Source organism: Ammospiza caudacuta, chromosome Z, assembly GCF_027887145.1.
Source record: "Ammospiza caudacuta isolate bAmmCau1 chromosome Z, bAmmCau1.pri, whole genome shotgun sequence".
NCBI lineage: Eukaryota > Metazoa > Chordata > Aves > Passeriformes > Passerellidae > Ammospiza > Ammospiza caudacuta.
The window spans coordinates 316,796-341,261 of record NC_080632.1 but is presented as its reverse complement, the minus strand read 5'-3'; the positions used below and the strand labels follow the sequence as shown (position 1 = coordinate 341,261).

The 24,466-nt window shown below is 48.9% G+C and overlaps 1 protein-coding gene across 2 annotated transcripts in view; it reads left to right on the top strand.

Moving 5' to 3' along the window:
- The window catches only part of PAX5 (paired box 5), a 148,396-nt gene that overhangs the window by 27,132 nt on the left and 96,798 nt on the right, over positions 1-24,466 (top strand). For both annotated transcript variants that reach the window (XM_058823652.1, XM_058823650.1), the window contains exon 6: positions 22,948-23,123. In XM_058823652.1, the coding sequence (XP_058679635.1) occupies positions 22,948-23,123 (176 nt within the window). The remainder of the gene's footprint in view (positions 1-22,947; positions 23,124-24,466) is intronic.

Here is a 24,466-nt window from a genome sequence, read left to right as displayed (position 1 = left end):
CCTGGCCATCAGTGGTGCTCACCTGCTCACAGCTGAGCACAGGAAAACTCCCTGCCAGCGCAGCTGCCCTCTCTGAGCACACAGGTTACCAGCTGTCTGGTGTGCACATCAAGCATGTTTGTCACTCCTCTCCTAATGTGGTCCCCGGGGCCCCTGTTTTCTGTAGAGCTCTCCTCTGGCTCTGAGGTGAAGCCCTGCCGGTTTGCGACTGGCTTCAGTGGAGCAGGGATTTTCTCAGAGCTGTGTTAATGAAAAGCCCAGACTTCCACCACTCCTTACAGCCCTGCTGTAGCTCCAGCTGTTCTCATCAGGAGCTGTCAACTGCTAGATGCTTTTCAAGGAACAACCTCTTCATATAAATTTAGCTGAGATTCAGTTTAGGGGTAGGTGACTTGTCAGATCATCCTGATGGTGCCAGTGCTGGGGCTGGCCAGGATTCTTTCACAGGAATGCATTTTTGAAAGAAGAAGCAGTTTTGTGGAAAAGCAGGACTTGTCAGTTTTGATGGATGTTTGTTATAAATGCTAATATAAAGTAAGTAGAAAAGTCATGAGCAAGATGAACAATTCTCATTCATCAAGGAATCAGTAGAATCCAGAGAGGAGGAAATGCTGAGGTGCAGTCACAATGCATGTATGTATCTATGTATCTGTACAGAGCATGTATCTGTGTGCCTCTGATGCATCTGCCACATATATGTATAAGCAGAGAGGTGACCAAAGTTTTGCCTTAAAATGGGTAAATTATATTACTCAAAAACATTCACAATTAGTACTCTATTTTTTAAATTATGGCAGGGCTTTCTGAGAGATCTGAAGAACAAAATCAAGAAAAGATTGTTTGGCTCTTTGGTGGTTAGTTTCCTTCATGTGCCACTCTTGAACAAGGTGCTTCTGTGAGAGGAGGGTCACACACTTCAGATGACGGTGTGTGATTTTCCCCCTTTTCCCTGTCTGTACCTCAGTGCCTCTTGGGTCAGCATACATCTGCACTGTTAAAACAAATGCTTGATTTTCAAACGTGTTTGGGATGAGGGGAGCTTAGAGGAGCTGCAGTGTCTCAGCCTCGTTAGCCTGGAAGAGAGATTTGGCCAGTCACAGGTGGTGGTTGGAAGGAGGCAGGGCGCTATTCCTACACAAAAGGTCCAACCCCAGAGCATAAGGTAAATGATTTGGCAGCTCTGTGACATCAAGAGCTCTCCAAGCATCGTGTGTTTCTGTGTCAGGCTTTCTCTGTGTCCAAAGCAGTGATGGGTTTTCCATTGCATTGTTCCATCTGTAAGGTGGGGTGACCACCACGGCGAGGGTGTGGCTAGGCCAGGGTCTCCCTGCGCCCCCAAGTGTGCTTCTGCCCCTAGGGAAGAAGTAAGGAGTTGTGCAGGTCGTGTCAGGTCAGCTGCCTTCCCACAAAGTGCAGCCCTACTACCAGGACTGTCATGTAGAGACTGAGATTCGCTGCTGTTGCAGCGGGTTCAAGCAATTCAAGCTTACTGGAATTTTAAAATCAGAATTATTTCCTTGACTGAAATGAGAGCCTCATGAAATCCTGAATGACAGTGGAAAACCAGTTTGTGTTGGTGCTTTGGGAAGCTCTGGAGTTCATATTGTAAGCTGTAATTGCTGTTGTTGCCGGTCGCCGAGTCCCCCGTGAGCATTCAGAGCAAAAGCAGGGAGAGGCAGAGAAGGGAGGTGTCCTGGGACTGGCAGCTCTCTCCAGGTCCGTTTGTGTGACCGTGGTCACAAGGGTTTTCAGGATGAGAGAGAGGCAAGAATGTCGATTCCATGTTCAGAAGGCTTGATTTATTATTTTGTGATATATATATTACATTGTGACTATACTAAAAGAAATAGAAGGAAAGGTTCTCAGAAGGCTAGCTAAGCTAAGAACAGAAAAGAATGAATAACAAAGATCTGTGTCTCAGACAGAGAGCGAGAGCAGCTCTGCCATGAGTGGTCAGTAAATCCAAACATCCACAGGAGACCAATCACGGATCCACCTGTTGCATTCCACAGCAGCAGATAACCATTGTTTACATTTGTTGCTGAAACTGCAGCTTCTCACAAGGAAAAATCCTAAGAAAGGATTTTCCACAAAAGACGTCTACGACACATGTCCTTTTTGTGTCTTCTTCACATTGAGGCCTTTGCATTGCCGGAGGTGGTTGTGCAGTGTTGATTTAATCCTGCCCATTTTGCCCTCTCCTGGTATTTGCAGAATGGTCCCATTGGGGATTATCTGCATCAGGCTTGGTGACTGCATTTTGCAGTCACTTGGTGTAGGTTTTAGCTAATTATATGAATAGCTGGACATACCTGTGTGCAGGAGTGTTGGATTCATACCTGCAGGCTGTCTGTATTTCCTGGATGTGCCAGCCCTTGAGAAGAGCCCCTTGAGGAGTTTGTCATGGCATAGTGATGGGTATGGCAGAGCTCAGGGAGAGCCGTGGTGCCCACCAGAGGTGGTGGTGTCCTTGCTGGGTCCTGTGCTGAGGGCTCGCTGTGCCGTGGGGTGGCAGATGGGCACGGGGAGGATGTGAAGATGTGTGAGGATGGGCACAGGGGAAGATGTGCTTCTCAGCAGTCACACAGTGGCTGAAGCACGTGCAGGGCATGCAATGTGCCATCAGCCCTGTGCTCAGGCTGTGTGCATCCCTGCACGTCCTGAGGCTCAGGCAGCCTGTGCCTGCCCAGTGGGGCTCTAGGTATCCAACAGCTCAGGCAGAGCAGCAACAGCCATCGTCAGCAGCACCAAAGGATGTATTTTAGCTCCACCCAGATGTGCTGAAAAGAGCCAAATCCCTATTTTTATTCTTTTTTTCCTTGAAAAGATTTTGCAGATGGAAAAGGAAGTCCTAATTGGGAAAATCTAGAGATGGGTGTCCCTACCTGCTCCAGTAGGACTTATAAGTGTCTGATAGATGAAGTATTGCGCTGGTGTTTTCCTGAACTTCCACAACAAGACCGATTTCAGCTTGTTTCCCCATTTCATGTCCGTACAATCACACACTCTTGGAATGGTTTGAGTGGGAAGGATCCTCAGAGGACACCTAGTTCCAGCCCCCTGCCATGGGCAGGAACCTTCAACTGCACCTGGTATTCACCTAGATACTCAGCTAGACCCTCTCTGTTTTGTGTGTACTTGTGTGCAGTCTGCCCCAAGTGGTCTGAGGTCTGTTTCTCTGTACTCCAGCTCTTCTGTCATGACAGGAGTGCACTCATGCCACTGCACTCCACCTATAACGCTGGAGCAACTTTTCTTGAGCTGGGAGTTAGTTTCAGAGCCGTGGCCTTTGTTGTCTCCATTTCCTTCATGAGCCGTATCTAGGGAGGTGCCTCCACAACTTTTTCCTTGGTCTTGTGGGCTGTTCCTTCTGGAGCAGTGGCTGTCCCCACGATGGTGCCCATGACTTCAGAGATGCAAACAGCAGCTGCTCCTCTGAAAGCAAACAAGGTCTTCTCTTCAGATGACTGTGAGGTGAGTGTAGAGCTTGCCAATGTTTTATCTCATCTGAGATTCTGCTAAGAGATATTTGTAGTCAATGTGTACCTATGATAATTCCTGTAAGATAACAGTTCTAGCTGGAGACTGATTATCCTTTGCTCCTGCAGATCCATATTGCCAGTGGAGGTTAGGAACCAATGATTCTTGCCTGAGATGTCTTATAGTGAAAGGAAATCCAGTTAAAATCCATAAGCTGGGCACTGATCTGGCTGATTTGAGCATGGCAAAAAGGATGTCTACAGTGGAGGTCAGGTATTGAAATTCTGTCAGATGTCAACATCAGTGCAATGTGATGGTTTTCTGATCACAAGGACACTCCATCTTCATAAAACTGCTTCCCTGTAGCTCTGTAACGGGGTGCTGGCTGCAGTGACACATTTGTAGACTGCATCAGCTGCTGTCTGGTTTTCTTTGGTGGCAGACTGAGTAGGGATGTGCATCCACCATCAGCGCCTTATTTGTTTAGAAACTTCCTGCAGCCTGTCATTATGGTTCTCTGACATCTCACAAAATGTCTCAGAGGCAGGGAAAGTACATCCCTCACAGGACATGGAATGATAGAATCACAGAATGGTTTGGTTTGGTTTGGAAGGCCATCTCTAAAGGCCATCTAGTCTGACCCCCCTGCTATGGGCAGGGACACCTTTCTCTAGATCAGGACTTCAGAGATGCTGATTAGCAGAGCAGACAAGGTCTGTAGAATGCTGCTTTTGTGGGAATGATGCCATCACAAGGTTCTTCTTTCAGGTGCTTTACATGATTCACATCAACTTTTAGTCAACAAAATATGAAGAAAGCAAACTTGCAGTGAGGAAACATCTGTAAGAACAGCTTTGGTTGAGTGGTGGCCATCTCACACGGCAGAGCCTCATTTCCCTTTGATGCTGCAGTAACTGCTGGGCTGCTGGTTTTGCCTGATGAGCTGTCACAGAGCTCTGCTGGAGTGGGCACTGCTCACCCCCACGCTGCTGCATCTAATGGCCAGGATACATATCCTCCTTCTGCATTTCTGTGCTTCAGGAGGGAGAGAAGCACAGCCCTAAGGGACAAGCTGTGAGCAGTTGATGCACAAGTGTGCACATCAAAGGCTTCCTGGTGACTGAGCATTTCAGGTGAAGACAACAGAATATCTTATATTGGCTAAACTGGCTTCAGCCTCCCCCCTTATAATTCTGAACAATTATTGTTGAACTTTGCAGTCAAGGTACTCCTTCTGTGTTCACTTTCCCTGCAATGCAATTTTCTGCACCTGCTGTCCCTGGGACATTTGACTCTCAGACTATTCTTTGGAAGGTGTCCAAATTATCAGTTTCAGGGCTTATTGGACTCAGCTGCCACACTGCTCTGTATGCAATTCCTTTGAGTTAGACAGATTTGGTGGTGGAGGCTTTTAAAAACTCAGACCTTTCAGAAGTGGTTTCTCAGCAGTCTGATAACAGGGCTCGGAGTGCCTCAGGCAGGCAGATGGTCCAATATCTTGCATCTTGCCTGGAAATAGTTAAGCAATACCGTCTGGCTGGATGTCAGAGCCTACAGTGTGAGGAGCACGGCCCTGCTCCCTCTTTCCCACCTTTTTTTGGCTGGAGGTGATGGGAAGCCCTCAAACCCACAGGCAAATCATCTCTCAGAGACAATGTTTGCAATGTGCTTTGGCTGCAGAGCACTCAGGAGCCTCCTGCTGTGCCCGCTGGGCTCCTCTGCGTTTCCTTCCATCCACCTGTAATGGATTTTACACCTGAGAGGTTGTTTTTGGTGGTACAACTCCTATCTGTCCCAAATGGGATATTTTGCTCTTGTTACAATTCGCAGAGCTAGATGGGGCTGCTGGTTTCATGCTGTGCAGCATCGACGCATCATGCCCTTGTAAACATTGCTGTCAGCAGTAGCAATTCCATCTCTATTGTCCCAACAAGATTTCATGCTTGACAGTGCCTGACTTTTTTTGTCTGAACGTCAACTAATAAGAAATAGTCATGCAGCAGTCTTTTTCTTCTCTGGTTCCTTGGGTTTCCAGTTGGTTCCTTGAGAATGAGCACCTACCTATCCTCTCCCCATTCTCACACTGATTTTCTCTCGGGCAGGAGGACGCAGGAGTTGCCAATTCTGGAAGAGGGAGGTTTTTGGTAGAGCAGAGCCTGTGTTTTTCTGCCTAGCACCAGTTAGGGGACAAAGAACAGTCCCCATCTCTCGTGGCCTTGGATGGCAATGGGGAGTGGCCCAGAAATGCTATGAGTGCTCAGAGATGGGAGGAACATAATTATAGGCATGCCTGAATCCAAGGAGGATTGTTTTGGTACAGTTTAGGTGTGTGTCTTCGAGTTTTAAATTTGTGCGACTGTTCAGTTTACCTGTGCTCCCTCTCTTACACCTGCATGTTACTTGTTGCAGCAGCACTTGTTACCTGATGGTTTGAGCACCACAGCACCTTACAGGGCCAGTTTACTCCAAAGAAGGATGTGGGGATGCTGGAATCTGTCGTGGTTCCACATTAAGTTATTATCTGGTGTGTCCAATCAGAGTAAACCTCTGGAACTCCTTGCTCTTGTTTCTGAATGCTGAGTTGCACTTCCAGATCCTTGTCACAGCTGAATCAAATTCCCAAGAATGCTTCCTCTTGGAGGCTATGGATGAAAATGGAGCTGTTGAGCTGATGATTTGACTCCAGAGTGTGAATGAAGCTGGTGCCACTTCACCCCTCAGAGAAGTGGAAATTTATTCGCAGTGGGGTATCCATGTGTGGTTCCCCTGGTCACCACAGGGGCAGAAGCCTCTGGCCACCAAGGACAAGCTCTTGCCAAGCCTTCCAAGGAGCTCATGCCCTCTGTCCTGCCCCTCTCTGGGCAGAGCCGGGGAGCTGGCACAGGCTGGGGGCTGCCCTCAGCACAGCCACCAGGAGGAGTGGAGCTCTCAGGCAGCAGAGGCGTTGGGCAGCTCCAGCCAAGCCAGTCTCACCCAGCAGAGGCTGCTGGCACTGTCCTCACCCCAGGAGTGACAGATCTTCCCCTGCAAGCTGTGAGCTTCAGCATCATTTTGCACCACCAGCCATGACCTGCTGTGTACCTGTTTGCCACCCTGGAGATGAAAACAAGCCAAAATTGTTAATCTCTGCTCTGTCCTGTGACTTGCCCAACCAGGAGCCTTTCCTCGCCCGTGATATTTAAAAACAGTAATGGTGGTACTTGAATTTGCTTCCTGACACCCATGCTGAGTTTGTAAGCTGGTCACATCTAACCAGTTACCACAAAATTGATTCTGGAGCCTTCAGTTTAGAAACCTGCAAGGTACATTCCAGGCAATCACACTATCTCCATCAGGAACTGAATGAACCAGTCAATAATCAACACTGCCAAGGGTGAAGAGGTCTTTTCTAGTACCCTTGATTTTTTCTTTATGAACATCTCTACACAGGTAATAGCTATATAGATGGACAGATGGAATATAAATGGTCACTATGCCTACATATACATACAGAGTATGTATGCTTTAACTGAAGACACAGTTGTAGGTGTGTATGTGCTCATTGGTGCATTCCTCACTGTTTGTTCTCCTGCTCTCTGACTGCAGTGTTCAAATACATGGGCCCAGGTTTTTAAAGCTCGCTAAACCTTTACAAAAAGGTCCAAAACCTTGTTGCAAAGATAATTGGCAATGATGTGATAATCACCCTGATACCTGGCAAGCCCAGAATAAACTTACCCGCATTTTTCTAAATTGCCAAAGATTTTTTCACTCATTTCAGACAGTTGTAAGAGGTAGGACTTGGCTGATAGGAGATTACAATGTGTTCAGTGCGTGGCAATGTGTGTGCTGTCATGCTGTGCCCCTTCCTCTGCCCCCGCTCGAGGGCCCAGTGTGTGAGCACAGCGCAGGTAAAGGCAGAAAGGCTGCCTCTGCATCTGGAGAGGCTGTAGATGAGTTTTCTTGGACTTGGGATCTGATTTTTCCCTTGGTGAACCCATGCACTCTGGGGAGTCAGAGGCAGTGTGCTGCTGGGTTAGCTGTGGTCTACACCTGAAGGTCCCTCATTCGTGGTTGGTGTTCTTCTTCCCATCCTGGTTGCATTTCAGCTGTGCTTACCCTTCTTGGTCCCCCTCCAATTCTCAGTGCTGCTGTGAGTCTCTGCCTGCCAGAGATACTTGATTTGGTCACTGATGCTCCCCTCAAGGCGTGCAGCCCCATCAGTGTGATGTGGTGCCATTCCCTGTCTGTGTCCCACTCTAGAGGTGCTCTAGACGCTGTGGTGGGCCGTGTGTTTGCCCGTGAGCTGGGGTGCTCTGGGCCGTGTGCCAGAGCTCTCCATGGGCTCTGGAGGGTCGCAGCACTGAGAGTGTGAGGTCTAACACATCGCCTTGGGGCCAGCAGGTCCCGTGCCTGGGTTAGCCTTTCCCCAGGTGCTGCCCCAGGTGCAGCCCCCAAGGCCATGGCAAAGTCAGGTGAGCCCACCTGCAGCCCCTGGATAGGTTCCTGCTCCCGGTGCTCACCACGTGTGAGTGCCCGCTGTGCAGCTGTTTGTCACGGTACAGCTTACAGGCCCTGGCAGCTCGGGCCACCCTGTCACCTCGTGAGACACAGCAGCCTGAGCCAGCAAGGGCTCTGACAGTGGGACAAGCAGAAAGCTGCATCAGCAAGATGATAAACGTCTTGGGACAGGAGCGGGCTGTGGCAGGAAGGGGTGGGCACCCTCTGTGGGATCTGAAACCCATTCATCTGGTGGGTACTGGCAGCTGTTAAAAACAAATCATAAATGGAAATACCAGATACAATTGCATTGGAATGGCAGAGGTCTGAGGAGTCCTGATGGGCTGGTGATAGTCGGCTGAAACAAATTGCCCACTGCTGTGATACCTCAGCTCCCAATAACAAAGGGCAAATGGCCTTCCAGGGGGAGATATAGATTTTCCTTTGAGATATGGAAAGGGAAATAAACTAAATTATGTTTGAACATAGGGTTCTCTGGTTCTCTTTCCCTCTCTCTCTCCCCCTCTAAGAAAAGGAAGGGGAAAGAGAGAGAGAGAGAGAGAGAAAGGAAGGAAGGAAGGAAGGAAGGAAGGAAGGAAGGAAGGAAGGAAGGAAGGAAGGAAGGAAGGAAGGAAGGAAGGAAGGAAGGAAGGAAGGAAGGAAGGAAGGAAGGAAGGAAGGAAGGAAGGAAGGAAGGAAGGAAGAAGAAGAAAGAAAGAAAGAAAGAAAGAAAGAAAGAAAGAAAGAAAGAAAGAAAGAAAGAAAGAAAGAAAGAAAGAAAGAAAGAAAGAAAGAAAGAAAGAAAGAAAGAAAGAAAGAAAGAAAGAAAGAAAGAAAGAAAGAAAGAAAGAAAGAAAGAAAGAAAGAAAGAAAGAAAAGGGAAATGAGCAAAAATAGACATAAAGTAAGCTTCAGCAGGCATTTGCAATTTAATTGATATTTGGCGGCAGGAAGCCAATCAGTATAAGTAAATTGACGTTATAAGATAAAAGTGATGGCCTAATGGCGTGCCTTCCCCCACGGCTGAGCAGGCCAAATAAATAAACACGGTATCGCGTGTCAGAGCAGCGTGGCGGCCGCTGCGGGCGCAGAGCCGGCGGCGCTGGCGCGGGCTGCGCATCATTTTTATGGCATCTGTCTCTGCTCCCCGAGAGCAGGCAATGAGGGGTTGCACGCTGATTGCTGCTCCAGCCAACAGCGGCTCAGGGAAAGGCTGTAATTAATGGCTTTATTTGCCGGAGCACTGCTGAGAACAATTGAGCGCGTTACGGCAACAACTGGTGCCCGCGTTCCGGGCGCGCAGGGAGGCGTTGGAGCCGGCGGGCAGCCCGGGCACACAGGCTGCCCTCCGGGGCCCGGGCACAGGGCGGGACAGGCATTCCCCGGGGCCTGAGGGGCTCGCTGGTGCAGGTGGGCATCGGGCAGCGGTGCAGGCGCTCCCCGGCAACCCCAGCGCTGCGCGGGCCCTCGGCCATTGCTTGCCACAGCAGCCGCCAGGGACGGGAAAAGTGGCATGCGTGACCCGGCAGGCACCCCTCGGCTCCTACGGGGGCAGCTAGCAGCCCCCTGTGCCAGCCCCTGGCCGCCCTTTTGCAGCAGTAGCAGAGTCGCATGTTACGAGTTTTTTCTTTTTCTTTTTCTTTTTCTTTTTCTTTTTCTTTTTCTTTTTCTTTTTCTTTTTCTTTTTCTTTTTCTTTTTCTTTTTCTTTTTCTTTTTCTTTTTCTTTTTCTTTTTCTTTTTTCTTTTTTTTCTTTCCCTTCTCCTTCTCCTTCTCCTTCTCCTTCTCCTTCTCCTTCTCCTTCTCCTTCTCCTTCTCCTTCTCCTTCTCCTTCTCCTTCTCTTTTTCTTAGAAAAGGTCTCTTTCAGAGATTTTACCTAAAAGTACCGTAGTGCAATCCAGTAATTTTTGTGAATCCTGTGTGGTTTTGTCTTGCCCTCTGGGCTGCCTTTGGCTGGGATGTGGGGAAATGGACATGGTCCTGCATGGTTCTGTGAAGAACACATGGCTGCATGTAAATGTTTATGTATACACATGTGTCTTGTAGGTAAGGAAGAAACATTTTAGGCAGTGTGCATCCTCAGTGTGCTGCCTTCCTTTCTAAAGAGAATAAAGTCAAAAAGAGATGGGGAAATGAAACCGTGAAAAATAATAATGAACCTCTCTTAAAGATTTCGTAAACCTTTCTAAAGGAAAAGTTTTTGTCTTTTACATAAATAGCAGGAGTAGCTGGTGGGTGAGGACAGACTGGTGCTTGCCCAGGCTTGGTTAGTCATGAGAAGTGATGGCTTGTTTACCTTCAAATACTTCTAAGTGTAGATGATAGATAGATAGATAGATAGATAGATAGATAGATAGATAGATAGATAGATAGAGCACAGGGGGTGATGTCTTCAGACTCACAGAGAGCAGAGTTAGACGGGACCTTGGCAATGAGGAATTGTTCCCTGGCAGGGTGGGCAGGCCCTGGCACAGGGTGCCCAGAGCAGCTGGGGCTGCCCCTGCATCCCTGGCAGTGCCCGAGGCCAGGCTGGACACTGGGACAGGGGAAGGTGGAATGAGAGGAGCTTTAAGGTCCCTTCCAACCCAAAGCAGTTTGGGATTCTGTGACAGGGTGAGAGAAAATTACCTTCAGCTGTGGCTGGTTTAGATTAGATATTATGAAAAAATTATTCACAGAAATGGGTGCCAAACATTGAAACAGGCTGTCCAGGCCAGTGGTGCAGTCACCATGCCTAGTGGGATTTAAAATATCTGTAGACATGCTGCTTAGGAACACGGACTAGTGGTGGTCTTGGCAGACCTGGGTAAATGGCTGGTCTTGACAATCTTAGAAGACTTCTCCAATGTAATTGAATTTGTGATTCTATGATTCCATATAAGCTGACTTCTATTTAAGTGCTGAAATGATTTTGAACTGTAAAACTAAAATAAATTTCCTTATAAAGTCTCCGGATGAGGTCTACCCACATGTTCAGTATTTTCCCAGTAGGGCTTTGTGTCACACAGTTCTTCAGAAATGCTCTCTGCTTGAGAACAAGACTCAGTTTCAGTCTACAAGTGCTTTTGTATTGAATGAAAAGTCTTGACAATTTCCCCATTGCTGCAGCTTGGCAGGTGCAGTGAGAGTTGTGCCCTTGGCTCCTGTGGCACCATGCAAACACAGAGAGAGACAAGACTTTGTCTGCCAGGCCAGGCCACCTTCACTGAGTCATGGAAACCACTGGTTTGCAACGTCTGGCTGCTGGGAAACGTTGGATACAGTGGTCTTCCAAATTTATTTTCTGAGATCTAGCCATCTCTCTCTTTTTCTCTCTCTCTCCTTCTCCATATATATTTATATATATTTAAATTAAATTAGTTTTTTATATATATATATATATATATATATAATTATTCTTTTCCTGGAGCAGTTATCTGATTAGATGATATGGAAATAATTCCTCACCTGCTGGTGTGGTGAGGATGTTCCTGGAGTCTTTGTCTCAACTGAAGCTGCAGGAATGAGCACAGATCTGTCTCTCCAGCTCAGGAGATCTTTGCAGGAATTTCTGTGATGTGGCCCAAACAGTGATGCCCTCAGCCTCCGAATGAATGAAATCAGGTTTTGAAATAGCACAAATACATGCAGGGTGATTCACCCACACGTGCTTAATAAGGGCTTCTGTGTGATAAGCACAGCATCAGGGGAGTTGTACTGTAGATTGCTAAGTTTACTGCAGGATAAATAATTAATGTTTAGGTGACACTAATTAATTGCAGCAATTAGAAAAGGGCTACACTGTTTTTCCTTAAAAGTAAAATCTTGGCTGTTCAATTTTGTTCAGTCTGCAGAGTGTCAGAGCATTTACAGCAGAACCATGAAACACAAGCATATACAGAGGCATGTTTTTGTTGGGTCACCATTGACCTTTTTCATGCAGAATCCTACAACACAGGCTGGAAGGGGCCTCAAGCACTGTCTGGTCCAAAGGTTATTGGCAAAAGCATGGTGTAGATGAGACAGTCCAGTACTCTGCCTGGCCACATCCTAGGAGTGCCCAGCATAGAGGAACCCAGCTCTTCCCTGCCCAGGTTATGCCAGTGGCTGCTTGCTCTCATTGCAAATCATTTTCTTTGTGTGTCCAGCTGGAATCTCCCCAGGACTCACTTGCACCCATTACCCCATACCTTTTCCATCTCATTCCTTGTAGAAAAGGGAGTCTTCATCTTTGCAGGCACACTTTTACAAGTGGAATGTGACCATAAGGTCTCCTGTAAACCTGCTTTTCCTAAGGCTGAGCAAACTCAGATCATTCAGCCTCTGCTCTTACGGCAGCTACCCAGCCCTCGGTTCATCTCTGTGCCCTTCTCCAGCCTGTTTGGCACAGTGCTGTCCAAAACCGAGCACAGCACTCCAGATACTGAGGGAAGAGTGGCAATGACTTCTCTCTCTCTGTTGGCAGCACCTTTGTGGATGCAGCCCAGCATCCTGCTCATTCTCACTGAGCTGGGGGCCGCCAGGGCCCTCAGGGCCCCTTCAACAGACCTGCTTCCCAGCCAGGCTGGTCCCCCTCGGGATGCACTCCTGGGTTCTGCTTTCCCAAGTGCCAGACTTGGCATTTGTCTTTGCTGAATTTCAGGGGGCTGCTGCGAGCCCGCTTTTCCTCCTACCAGCTCCTCCAGGAGGAGGTGGTGGGAAACCACGTCAAAAACCTCAGAGACGTCGGGAGAGACCGTGTCCACCGCTCATGCCCGCAGATTCTGCTCCGCACGCCCGTTAACCCTCAGCACCTGCCGTGCCAGCGGGCGAGCGCGAGCCGGGCTGGCGGCAGCAGCACGGTGCCCTCGCTCCCGCCGGCGGCCGCTGGGGCTGCGGGGTGCCAGGGGCTGCCCGGCACACGCGGGGGCACCGGGGGCACCTCCCGTCAGGGCCGCGGCTCGGGCGCTGCCGCTGCCCTCCGTGGCCCTGGCAGCTGCAGCAAACTGCGCGGGTGCCTCGGGCCCTCCCAGCCCGGGTCTCCTACCTGCGCTCAGGTGGGCAGGAAATGAAGCCAAAGAGCAGCACTGGCTCCTAGGCCTAACAGGTACACAGAAATTTAAGTGTTAGAGCCGCATTATACAGCTGTGGAGGATTTTTAAAGCATAATTTCTCCCAGCTAATGCATGCAAATAAAATAAAATATCATTGCACTTCGTGTTTCTTGTAAAAATCTGTAGCTGTATATTACATTTCATAACGATGGTTTTTCCTGTGTATTGCATTATGGCTGCAAACCATTGTGGTGGTGTCATCTGTGCTTTTGGTTCATTCTGTGTTTCAACACTTGAAGGCTTGAGACCGCTGTTTGTGATTTTGTAAAATCAGGTGATATCTCATTTATGCTCAAGAAAAGCCTGCAGGTATTAGGAACTCCTTATAGGTCCTTGTGGATAATTGCCCAGGAAATGTGCAAGGACACCCCTCATTTGTGAGACAATGCAGAACACTGCTGCTCGTAGACCAAACTGCATCTTCCATGGGCTTTTTCTCTCCTTTGCTTTTAGTAAATCTCATCTCACCAGCCTCATCATATCTTGGTGGTACAGCTTCAATGTTCTGCTAGGAATTTGCATTTTAGGAGGAGTAGCATAGCTGTTTGGGAGTCCTCTGCATTTCTTAGGAGGTTTGCCTTGCTTGAAGGCTTCCCACCTGCAGCAGAGCTCCAGAGCTGGTCACTGCTTGTGCAGACCCCATCGGGCTGCCTCTCCTAATATCACTTTTCCTTTGGCTGTCAAATTTCTGTCTCCTAGTATTTTTCAGAGCTGTAAATCCTCTCCTGCTCGTTTGAAACGAGAGGCCATTTTAGCATTTCCAGGCCTACACAGAGCACAGTTTCATCTGCAACTTGCATTAGCCCTTGTCACCCAGGCATATATAGAAAATATTTTTTTGAAAGAAGTGACAAAAATATATGCTATGACATGGTATGGAAGTAGGCATAAACTATGTTAAAATTGTTTAATTAAGCTTTTAACAACCTTTTAAAAATGCCCTTTGAGCTGGGAGTACATGATGTAAAGTGCATGTCTCTAAAGCTGAACACAGGTGACAAAAATGGATTAGGAAAATAGTCAGTTTCACATAATGATTTTTTAAGGAACTTGTCATGGCATTTTGTGTATAACTATTGGAGTTACAGCTCACCTCAGTTACTACAGAAATCACAGAAATACAAGCATGTTTCCATGTCTCACTGCAGCTGGCCAAGGGGTGCCTGAACCTGGAGGCTTTTCCAGGTGGCCGCAGTCTCCTGTGGCCCAGGAGCCACGGAGGGATGCACATTCCCACTCTCTGTGCCAGGCGTGGGTGCCTGCTCTGCTCTGCTCAGCCTCTTCCTCTCGACCCTCATCTCTGCACTTCTAAATTCCCCACCATGCAGGGGGCTGTCACTGACATGATTTTTGCTGTTGTTTAAATATGAAACGGTGGCAGAAGAGCAGTCACAAAACTTGCAGTGGTTCCATCAGTCCCCCAGCCACTGCTCTCAGGTAGACGCTGCCGTCTGGCGGGGCTGGTGCCCATGGGCATCCCTGTGGCTCCCTGAGGATGCTGCTCGGAGGCGGAGGAGCTGCCAGGCGGGGGATGGCCGCGGCCCGTGCTGCTCCACACATTGCTGCTGGTGCCTGTGCCCGGATCCGCGCGGGGTGGGCACCTGTGCAGCAGGGCAGGGCGCAGTGCAGCTGCTTGCTGCAGCAGCCAGCAGAGCTCCTCGCTGGAGCTGCGGGGCAGCACAGCAAACCCAGCCTGCTCTCCGGGGAGGGCCCCAACCCAGGGGCACTCTCTGCACCCTGGTGCCAGCTGTGCACGGTGCAGGGCTGTGTCCTGAGTGTGCAAAGTCCATCCCGATGGTATCTGGGCAGGTGCACAAGCAATCCAGCTCCACTCAGTGGCACTATTTGCACAAATGTTTGCTCAGATGTATGTGCTGTCAGATTCACAAGCGTCAGGGCTGCTGAGGTGTGAGGCCCCACCATATCTTTGTGGAATGTGGGACGGTGGAGATCGCAGGTTTTCCTTGGAGATACGTAAAAGCTTTTCCATATATGGCTACAGTGGGATTAAAATAACTGTAGGAGGAGGACAGCTGTAATCTCATGGGAAATGTGTTCAATAAATAAAGCCCACTTTGTTGGTGAGTCCCATAACCAGCTTTGCTGTGCAGATGGGCAGCAATGCTGTGGGTGGCAGCTCGAGAGTGCACTGGCACAGCTCCAACTCGTGTGTCTGGTGGGCACACAGCCTGACTGCACCTTGTGCACCAGGGAGGACCTTCAGAGAAGACACAAATGTTCCCTTGGAGGAGAAGGGCTGTGTCACTCACCAGTGAAGGGCCAGAAGTGTCTGGTGACACAAGTGCTAGTTGCTGTGCCGCTGAGCATTTCAGGAAGAGCAGCACTGGCAGGCCAGTGGCTGGCAGAGCTCCTTTTGTGTCGCTTCTTCCATTGCCCAGAGCCAGCGCAAGCCTGGTGCCGGAGGCACAGCGCCGGCTGGGCCTGCTCTGCAGCCAGAGGGGAGCTCTGGAAGGAGCGCGGTGTGCTGAGGGCTCCCTCGGGGGGCTGCAGGGCTGTGCATGGCGGGAGGCAGCCTGGGGAGGGCCAGGGCCCTGCAGCTCCTGCTGGCTGGGGTACGGGCAGCTGGGAGCAAGGTGCAGCAGGATCCACAGGGTGCCTGTCTGCAGCAGTGCCGGGACTCTGCAGGAGCAAAGGGCAGGAGGGAGGCCAGCTCAGTGAGACGTGGGACGCACTCAGGCCGGCTGTGCGGTTACGTGGCAGATGGAACACCCTGAGCAGCCCTTAGCGCGCAGGGCTAGCCGCAGGCGCGGCGAGCTGTGAGCAGCCTGTGCCTCGGTGTGCCGGCAGCGCTCTGCTGGGGCTGCTCGGGGCAGCCTGCCTGGGTGCTGGGAGTGTGCTCCACCTGGGCTGTACTCAAGGCCACAAACTGGCACTGCCCGTGCTTGTCCAAGCGCTGACAAGAGGGCACTGGGTTTGGGCCGTTCAGATTCCTCGTGCCCTCACACATCCTGACTGCAAATTTGGTAGAATACCTGCAAAAACAGAATATGAGAGTGTTCAGCAGTGCTCCCCGGAGTTTTCCTGTGCTTGGAGGCAGGACAACGCACTGCTGCTGGCAGATGTGGGTCTCCGTGTCTCCAGAAGGAGCTGAGCTGGTCCAAGTATATCTAACAGGTCAAGGCTTGAAATGAAGAAGCAATAAGCCACTGAAATGGTACTATCACCGAAACATGATTGATCAATTGAATTCTATCAGAGACAGTGGGCAGTGAGATTAACTCAGGCCTGATGGGTTCAATGAGTTAAAGCATGATGTTCATTTCAGCTTCATTTCACCAGTCTTTGCTTGTGAAATTGGTCAATCAATAGAGGTTGAAGATCAGATATATATATATTGGTGACCATCTTATAGGGAATATAATCTAGCGTAGTCAGCTCCTGACTCCGGCTGCCTTCAGGGGTAATGGAGACAGAGCAGAGACTCTATCAGTGCCACAGAAATGGCCTGATATCTCCTCCAAATGAAAAGTATTTTTGGATCTCTGATGATTTATCATTTTTTTTCCCTTCTTTCTCACTTTGATCTACGATAGAACTCATACCTACCTTTGTGAAATACAGTGATTTCTCTTAAAAATATTTGCCCAGTGATCAGCTATATACTTCAAAATATATAGACCCTTTTTAGTGATATTGTCCTTCAGAAAAGAAAAAAACCCAGGACTTAGAAAATTTGAAAAGTGTAAATACAAAGATCTCTCTTCACATATGTGGTCCTGAAACTAATGCTTTGCTGGGAAGAGCATTCTGGGGCAGCTGTCTGCCAAATGTATGCAATTCTGAGGAGGTGGTGTGAAAATTCAGCTTACGTTTCAAACAAAACCTTCCATGTGGTAATTAAACAGAGTCTTTATCTTCTCTGGACTAATTTACAGGCATGCTACAAGAAAACAAATCACCTTTTTGCCTCCTGGTAATATTTCATTTGCTTCATAATGTTTTAAATGTGGTGAATAACATCCTCCCTAATTAGCCTGCATTTCCCTATAAGGTGGAGTAATTAGGTATGATAACAGGTAATGAAGTTGGACAGTACAAATTAGAGGCAGAAATCATGTCCTTTATGAATGTAGGTTGTTCATGGCACTAGCTATGTATTTCCTTGATTTACCCTGTATAAGCATATTGCTCAAAAAAAGAAAACAAACAACCCGAAAATCTGAAGCCAGTAGATTCCTTTTATCTTCAGAAGAGCACTGCATCAGATGAACGTACCATGGAGGTGCACACCTCATGGCACACCTTTATTATTAATAGCATTGGAAATACTAGTCCAGCTGGGTTTGTGGTTGGCATCTGTTTCTCAGCTACAGTCACCTTGCTGACACTCTCAAGTGGAACTGCACCAGGGCAAGGTCTGTCCCAAACTATAACACAGTATTTAAACAGATTCATAGAATCATAAAGCACTTTGTGTCGAAGTGGGCCTTTAGGACCACCTTGTTCCATACCCTGCCATGGCAGGGACACGTCCCACTGTCCCAGCGCCCAGCCTGGCCTCGGGCAGTGCCAGCGACGCAGGGGCAGCCCCAGCTGTGCCAGGGCCTGCCCACCCTGCCAGGGAAGGATTTCTTCCCAACATCTAATATAAACTCTCTTTTTTCAGGTTAAAACCATTCCCCCTTGTTCTATCACTATCTGAAATTGTGATGACGTCCTTATCAGTATAAAAAAAGGTGAAGCTGAACCATTTCTATATTTCAGAGCTTTTTGCTGGTCTTTCTATATTTTGCCTTGTTTTCATACTAAGCTTTAAGGCTTTTAAATATGCTTTAGTATTTTGTGAAGATAGTGTCTTTTGTAGTCTTAGAAATAGTATTTTAAATCAAGTGAATTGTCTGGTGAGGGTTGCTAAAATTCCGATTTCCTTGTATTTAGCAATTTCAAATATTCTCCTGCTGTCTCAGAAGGCGTGTCATGGACGAGTATCTAACCACAGAAATGAATTAGAAAAATGGTATCTCAATTTATCAAATCCTTTAGACTGATCTTGCTATTTGCTTAGGTCCTTGGAAAATAATTTGCTCTTAATTAACAAAGATGGTTTAGGTGAAGTGTCCAAGGACAGGTCAGACGGGACTTTAGGCAGCCTGAGTTGTGGAAGGTGTCCCTGCCCGTGGCAGCTGCCTGGAAATGGATGGAATGTAAGGTCCTTTCCAACCCAAACCATGCAGTGAGTCCATCTTTTCAGGGTGATTTTCACATCGCCTGGGCAGACTTTTGTCAGCAGGACTGTGGATGGTATCTCTCCTCAGAGGCAGATGTCTTCTGTGACTAACTCTTCCCAGACTTCTGGTGGCTTGTTCAGACTTTGAGTAGCCACAGAAAATCTTTGCTTGTGTTTAATACCTAAATTATGTCCAAGGCAGTCCAGTTTCTATAGCGGCATGTCTGCCTTTGGTTGTGAAACCACAGGTCAGTTTTTCTGGGCAAGGTGTGAACAGAAGGTGTCCGTGCACTTCAGAGTGGGAAAGGATTGCGTTTTCCCTGCCAAGAAAATGCCTGTCAGTGAGTTGGGAACCGGGGAGGGTGCTGTGCAGACCTGGAAAATGCTGATCAGTAACTGTTTTGCAGAATGGGTAGGTATACACGTACTGCTATTGTCAATAAAATATGTGAATGCAACTCTATGTGGATGCCCTGATTATATGAAAAATGTTTTTATCGCTCCCTGGAGCCTACTTATAATTAAAATTGTTTCAAGCCTTCCAACAGTACTTTAATTATCAAAGATATTCTAGTTAAACAATGTATAATGTTAATGGTATTATTTATATAATGTCAAACAGCCAAACACATCCTGAAGACCTTCACGAACTCCTGTGTGTTATATGCCATGTACAGGAAGTCCTTTAGTTCTACAATGGAATCCAGAACTTGGTGGAAATTAGTCTGAACTTGGTGCAAATTCCCACAGTGCGAAGGCAGAAGCTTTTCCTGTGCTCGCGGGGAGCAGAGAGCAGTGCTAGCCGCAGTGAGGGGGCTGGGGGGCTCCTTTGGGGCAGCCCCTGCCCTCCCTCCCTGGCAGCAGTGCTGCGTGCACTGTTCCTCATCCCAGGGCAGCCTGGCTGCTCTGATCCCGTCTCTTGTCCTCGCGACACTGAGTGGAGGTGTTGGCAAGCAGGGATGTGCAAGTGGTGTGAGCTGGCAGCCCGTTGTGGCTGCAGCAGATGTTGTGCTTCCAGCAGCACACCAGTGCTGACTTTGAGACCAAACCCCTCCGGAGCCCCTCTGCCTTCATCCTTTCTTTGCTTTGAAATACGCTCCTCTTCCTCGTGCTTTGGGGGCAGTGCCTGAGGGCCATCCCTGCCCCAGTGCCCCCGGACGAGGGGACAGACGCTGGGACAGACGCATGGGAGTGATGGCACAGGCGCACGATGCTGCCTTTACTCCTGGATTCACACTCTGGGGTGGGAGACCCTTCCCAGCACCGGCCCCGGGCCTCTCTCTGCCTGGGCCTGCTGCCCAGCATTTCCTTCATCGGCCTCCTCTTCTCCAAGGTGCTCACTCCCGAACATGTGCATAATGAAAGGGCTGCTGGTGAAAGGTGGGACTACTGCTCCACCTTCAAACACGAGGGGATCTCATTGAACTTCTTTGGATGCACAATCAGTGCACAGACTGTACTGGCATCTCCAAGAACAGTTTTCAGGTCATGACCGTCTTGTATCATTTCACTCCCTTTTGCCATCCCCTTTATCCCAAATCTGCATAAGGCTTTAACTTTGATGCCAAATTGTGAATATCAGTTTAACTTGAAATTTAAAGCGAGCATCAAGCATTTCCATGCTCGAGAGACAGGGTCTCCCTGGCCCTGTGATACCATATACCTACCAAACAGATTTTTAATTCCATAAGCCACGGTTGACTAAACTCAGCACAGGGTCTATTAGATACTATTTGATTTAGAATAGTAAAAAAAAAAAAAAAAAAAAAAAAAAAAAAGAAAGGAAAAATACACTGCTTTCTTGTATCCCTCTGTACCTTTTCACACTTGGACATCCTACTCAGACCACAGCTTCAGGTTTTTGTTTCCCTTCCTGTGTGGAGTAAACTGATCCTTCCACTTCACAGAAGCCATAATCTACCCTTGATAAAATTGCATTACTTTCTCCAGGAAGGGTATATATAATGTTGTTGTCTTTGAAATTGCTGAGCTCAAATTGAGAAGGGAGTTTCCAGCATTAACCGCTAACATCAAATGTCTGTTCAGTATAAGGAGAGTTTGGCTTAAATTCAGCATTAGCAACTGAGGTTGAAAGCTATTTCCCTGTGTTGGTTCCCCAGTCCAAGGACTCTGCCTTAAAGAAGCCTCGTTTTCTGGATAGACAGCATTTTCTGCAAAATCCATCTCTGCTGAAGGATGATCTTAAATCAATAGTCCTTTGTAAAAAATCTTGTCCACCAAGCATCCCTTGTATTCCTGGCGGCCAGCACGTGCTTGTGGTCACAACTGATGTCTACAGCAATGAGCTGTTTTTGTGCAGATCGCCTCTCTCAGATCTCCTCTCTACTTGCAACCAAAAAACTTGATGCAGAATCTGCCAGAGGAGGTCTTGGTGATGTTATTCCTCTGCAGACTTCTTGGACTGTAAGCAGCTGCAGCACTCATGAAAATCTTGCTGTTAAGGATGCATTTAAATTCTGCTCCTCAGAACTACTCTGGCAGCTAGATGCTATTTTTAAAACATTTTCTCCCTCTGTCTAGTTCAATGTTGCCATCTGGAGAAGAAATCTGATATTTACTGTTGTTCTTGGAGTTCCACCTCCTGGAGTCCTGGGAATACTGCAGATCTCAGTTTTCTGTGCATAAAATACGTATTTCCAGCACTGACAGGTGAAGAGAAAGTAGGAAACCACTGTGAATCTGCAAAAAGCAAATTGGAACAAGTCCATGCAAGATCCTTTTCAGACTGCCAATCAAACATTTTCTGAACTTGTCTCATGGCTTTTCAGCCATGGTCAGTCACTTGTGACTCCTGCTAAAAACCTCTGCCAAAGGGGAGAAGGAGGAAAATGTGCTTTGGAGCCCAGGTTTGAGTCCTGCCACTAAGCCGGAGAAACACAAAGTGAATTGGAGGGTCGGGAGTGCATCTTGGGCTGGCTGAGGATGCTGCAGTGGGGACTCAGCCCAGGGGTTCCCCACCTTAGCACAGCACAGCACAGCACAGCACAGCACAGCACAGCACAGCACAGGCTGGTGCTGCTGACAGAGCTGCACAGAGAGTCCATGCCAGAGCCAGGGCTCAGAGCTCAGGGCTCAGGGCTCAGAGCTCAGGGCTCAGGGCTCAGGGCTCAGGGCTCAGGGCTCAGAGCTCAGAGCTCAGGGCTCAGAGCTCAGGGCTCAGGGCTCAGGGCTCAGAGCTCAGGGCTCAGGGCTCAGGGCTCAGAGCTCAGGGCTCAGGGCTCAGAGCTCAGGGCTCAGAGCTCAGGGCTCAGGGCTCAGGGCTCAGGGCTCAGGGCTCAGGGCTCAGGGCTCAGGGCTCAGAGCTCAGAGCTCAGGGCTCAGAGCTCAGGGCTCAGGGCTCAGGGCTCAGGGCTCAGGGCTCAGGGCTCAGGGCTCAGAGCTCAGGGCTCAGGGCTCAGGGCTCAGAGCTCAGGGCTCAGGGCTCAGGGCTCAGGGCTCAGGGCTCAGAGCTCAGGGCTCAGGGCTCAGGGCTCAGAGCTCAGGGCTCAGGGCTCAGGGCTCAGGGCTCAGGGCTCAGGGCTCAGGGCTCAGGGCTCAGAGCTCAGGGCTCAGAGCTCAGGGCTCAGGGCTCAGGGCTCAGGGCTCAGAGCTCAGAGCTCAGGGCTCAGAGCTCAGGGCTCAGGGCTCAGGGCTCAGGGCTCAGGGCTCAGGGCTCAGGGCTCAGAGCTCAGGGCTCAGGGCTCAGGGCTCAGAGCTCAGGGCTCAGGGCTCAGGGCTCAGAGCTCAGGGCTCAGAGCTCAGGGCTCAGGGCTCAGGGCTCAGGGCTCAGGGCTCAGGGCTCAGGGCTCAGGGCTCAGGGCTCAGAGCTCAGGGCTCAGGGCTCAGAGCTCAGGGCTCAGGGCTCAGAGCTCAGGGCTCAGAGCTCAGGGCTCAGGGCTCAGGGCTCAGGGCTCAGGGCTCAGGGCTCAGGGCTCAGGGCTCAGGGCTCAGAGCTCAGGGCTCAGGGCTCAGAGCTCAGGGCTCAGGGCTCAGAGCTCAGGGCTCAGGGCTCAGAGCTCAGGGCTCAGAGCTCAGGGCTCAGGGCTCAGGGCTCAGAGCTCAGGGCTCAGGGCTCAGAGCTCAGGGCTCAGGGCTCAGGGCTCAGAGCTCAGGGCTCAGAGCTCAGGGCTCAGAGCTCAGGGCTCAGGGCTCAGGGCTCAGGGCTCAGGGCTCAGGGCTCAGAGCTCAGGGCTCAGGGCTCAGGGCTCAGAGCTCAGGGCTCAGGGCTCAGAGCTCAGGGCTCAGAGCTCAGGGCTCAGGGCTCAGAGCTCAGGGCTCAGGGCTCAGCGTGGATGGAGCTGCTCAGGACGTGCAGGTGGCACAGGAGGGGGACAGAGAGTGTGGGTGCTGACTGCACAGAGCATTCTGCAAGCTGACCATGGCTGTCAGCATCAGGCCATCCACTCATCCTCTGTGTTCTCTTACACGCAGACCATGAGCCGGATGGCTTCCCAGGTGGTACAGGAAACGTGAAGCAGGAAAAATGGGATTGTTATCCTGCATGCTGCCTTTAAATATTGTGTGAAGCTGTTGATGGGTTAAAGGTTGCCTGTAATGCAAGACTGTACAGTGTATTTTCCAGCAAACTGTAACCTCTCAAAAAGTCTTCATGACTTCACCGTATTGGTACCTACATCTGTTCAAGGGATAAAATAAGACACTCTGCTGTAGGCTGTAGGTCACATCATGAGACTACTCATTTTTCCTCTTCTCTCTCCTCTTTGAAAGGTATTCAGGAATCTCCAGTACCAAACGGCCATTCTCTACCAAGCAGAGATTTTCTTCGGAAGCAGATGCGAGGAGACCTTTTCACCCAGCAGCAGCTAGAAGTGTTGGATCGTGTCTTTGAGAGGCAACATTATTCTGACATTTTCACAACAACTGAGCCCATCAAACCAGAGCAGGTACCAGTGCAAATATTTCATGTTTTCCTGATCTGCTTTCCAGAGATCTGTTTGGTGTACATGACCAAAGGCGTTTCAGTTTCAGTTGACAAATATGGAGACATGTCTTGTCAAGTTCATTTCAGCCAAGCCCATGTTAGCAACTAAAACCTATTAGAAAATTAAGGTAAACACTCACTGTGCAATCATCAGCAAGTGTTTGGCTATGAAATGACACCGGATCTGGACCAGTGGCATCAAAAGAATCTCTAAAGAGCACCACAGCTTCTGATGTTTTTTATTAGATCAAGAGCAGGCAGTGCAGGTAACAAAGAGAATACTTGCAAAACTCAGTGCCTAATTTTGGTACACAGTGAGCATGACTGTGGACACAAATCAAATTTTTGTATCCAGAAGTGGCTTATTAGACATGTAACTGGCCATTTGCTGCAGCATCCGATTAGTATGTGAAGATAAATTAATTGCACCTATGGATCTAGAGTGTGTTTGAGGAGGACTTGGCACTAATATTTTGGAAAAATTCAATTTTTGCAGGCATAGTATAGAAGCACATGAAAAAACTGATTAGCTATGTCTCTCTGTGTTCTTCTTCTTAGGTGGCAGTATTTAATTTAGCTCTGAGAAGGAGGTAGAAATTAATATATTGCTCTCAACACCGATATTGGTCTAGCTTGCTACTTAATGATGTATTCAGCCATTAATCTTCAGTGTTCTTAATATCAAACATGCTTTTTAGCAAGGTGGATGGACTTTTCTAACACTGATTCCCCTTGGAAGAGTCTATACATTTGAGGGCCATTGGAGACGCTCTCATGGCTGCCTACTGCCATTGTGGCTTCAGTTAAGGAATGCGCATACTTTTTTAAAAATGATTTACCTATGCTGCAAGTGCTGTGGTAGAGTAGGAGTTGCTGATGCCTTGGAGCTCGGGCCGTGGCTGTGTCGGGAAGGTGAAGTGGCCTTCCCGTGCCACTAGATGGTGGTTATCCCATCCGAACCCAGGGATGCTGGCCAGGGCAGGCTCCGTGCCCAGGGCCTTCCCAGCACGGGGCACCTGGCAGCTGTGCCTTGTTAGATCTGTTCCTGCAAAACTCCAGGGGCCAGAACAGCAAAGGCAGCGGCGATGGGAGGGGGCTTTTGATTTGTTTTTCTGCTCTGGAGCCTCGTAGTCATGGCCAGCTGCAGCTCATGGGAGACCGTCCAGCAGTGAGTGAACATTTATTCAGACATAAACTTTTACTGGTTTTATAGGAAGAATGGGAGATTTGAATAAATTTCATCAACAAGTGGATTAAGGGTTGGTGTCATCGGCAAAATTTTGGATTCTTTGATCATGGGGAAAC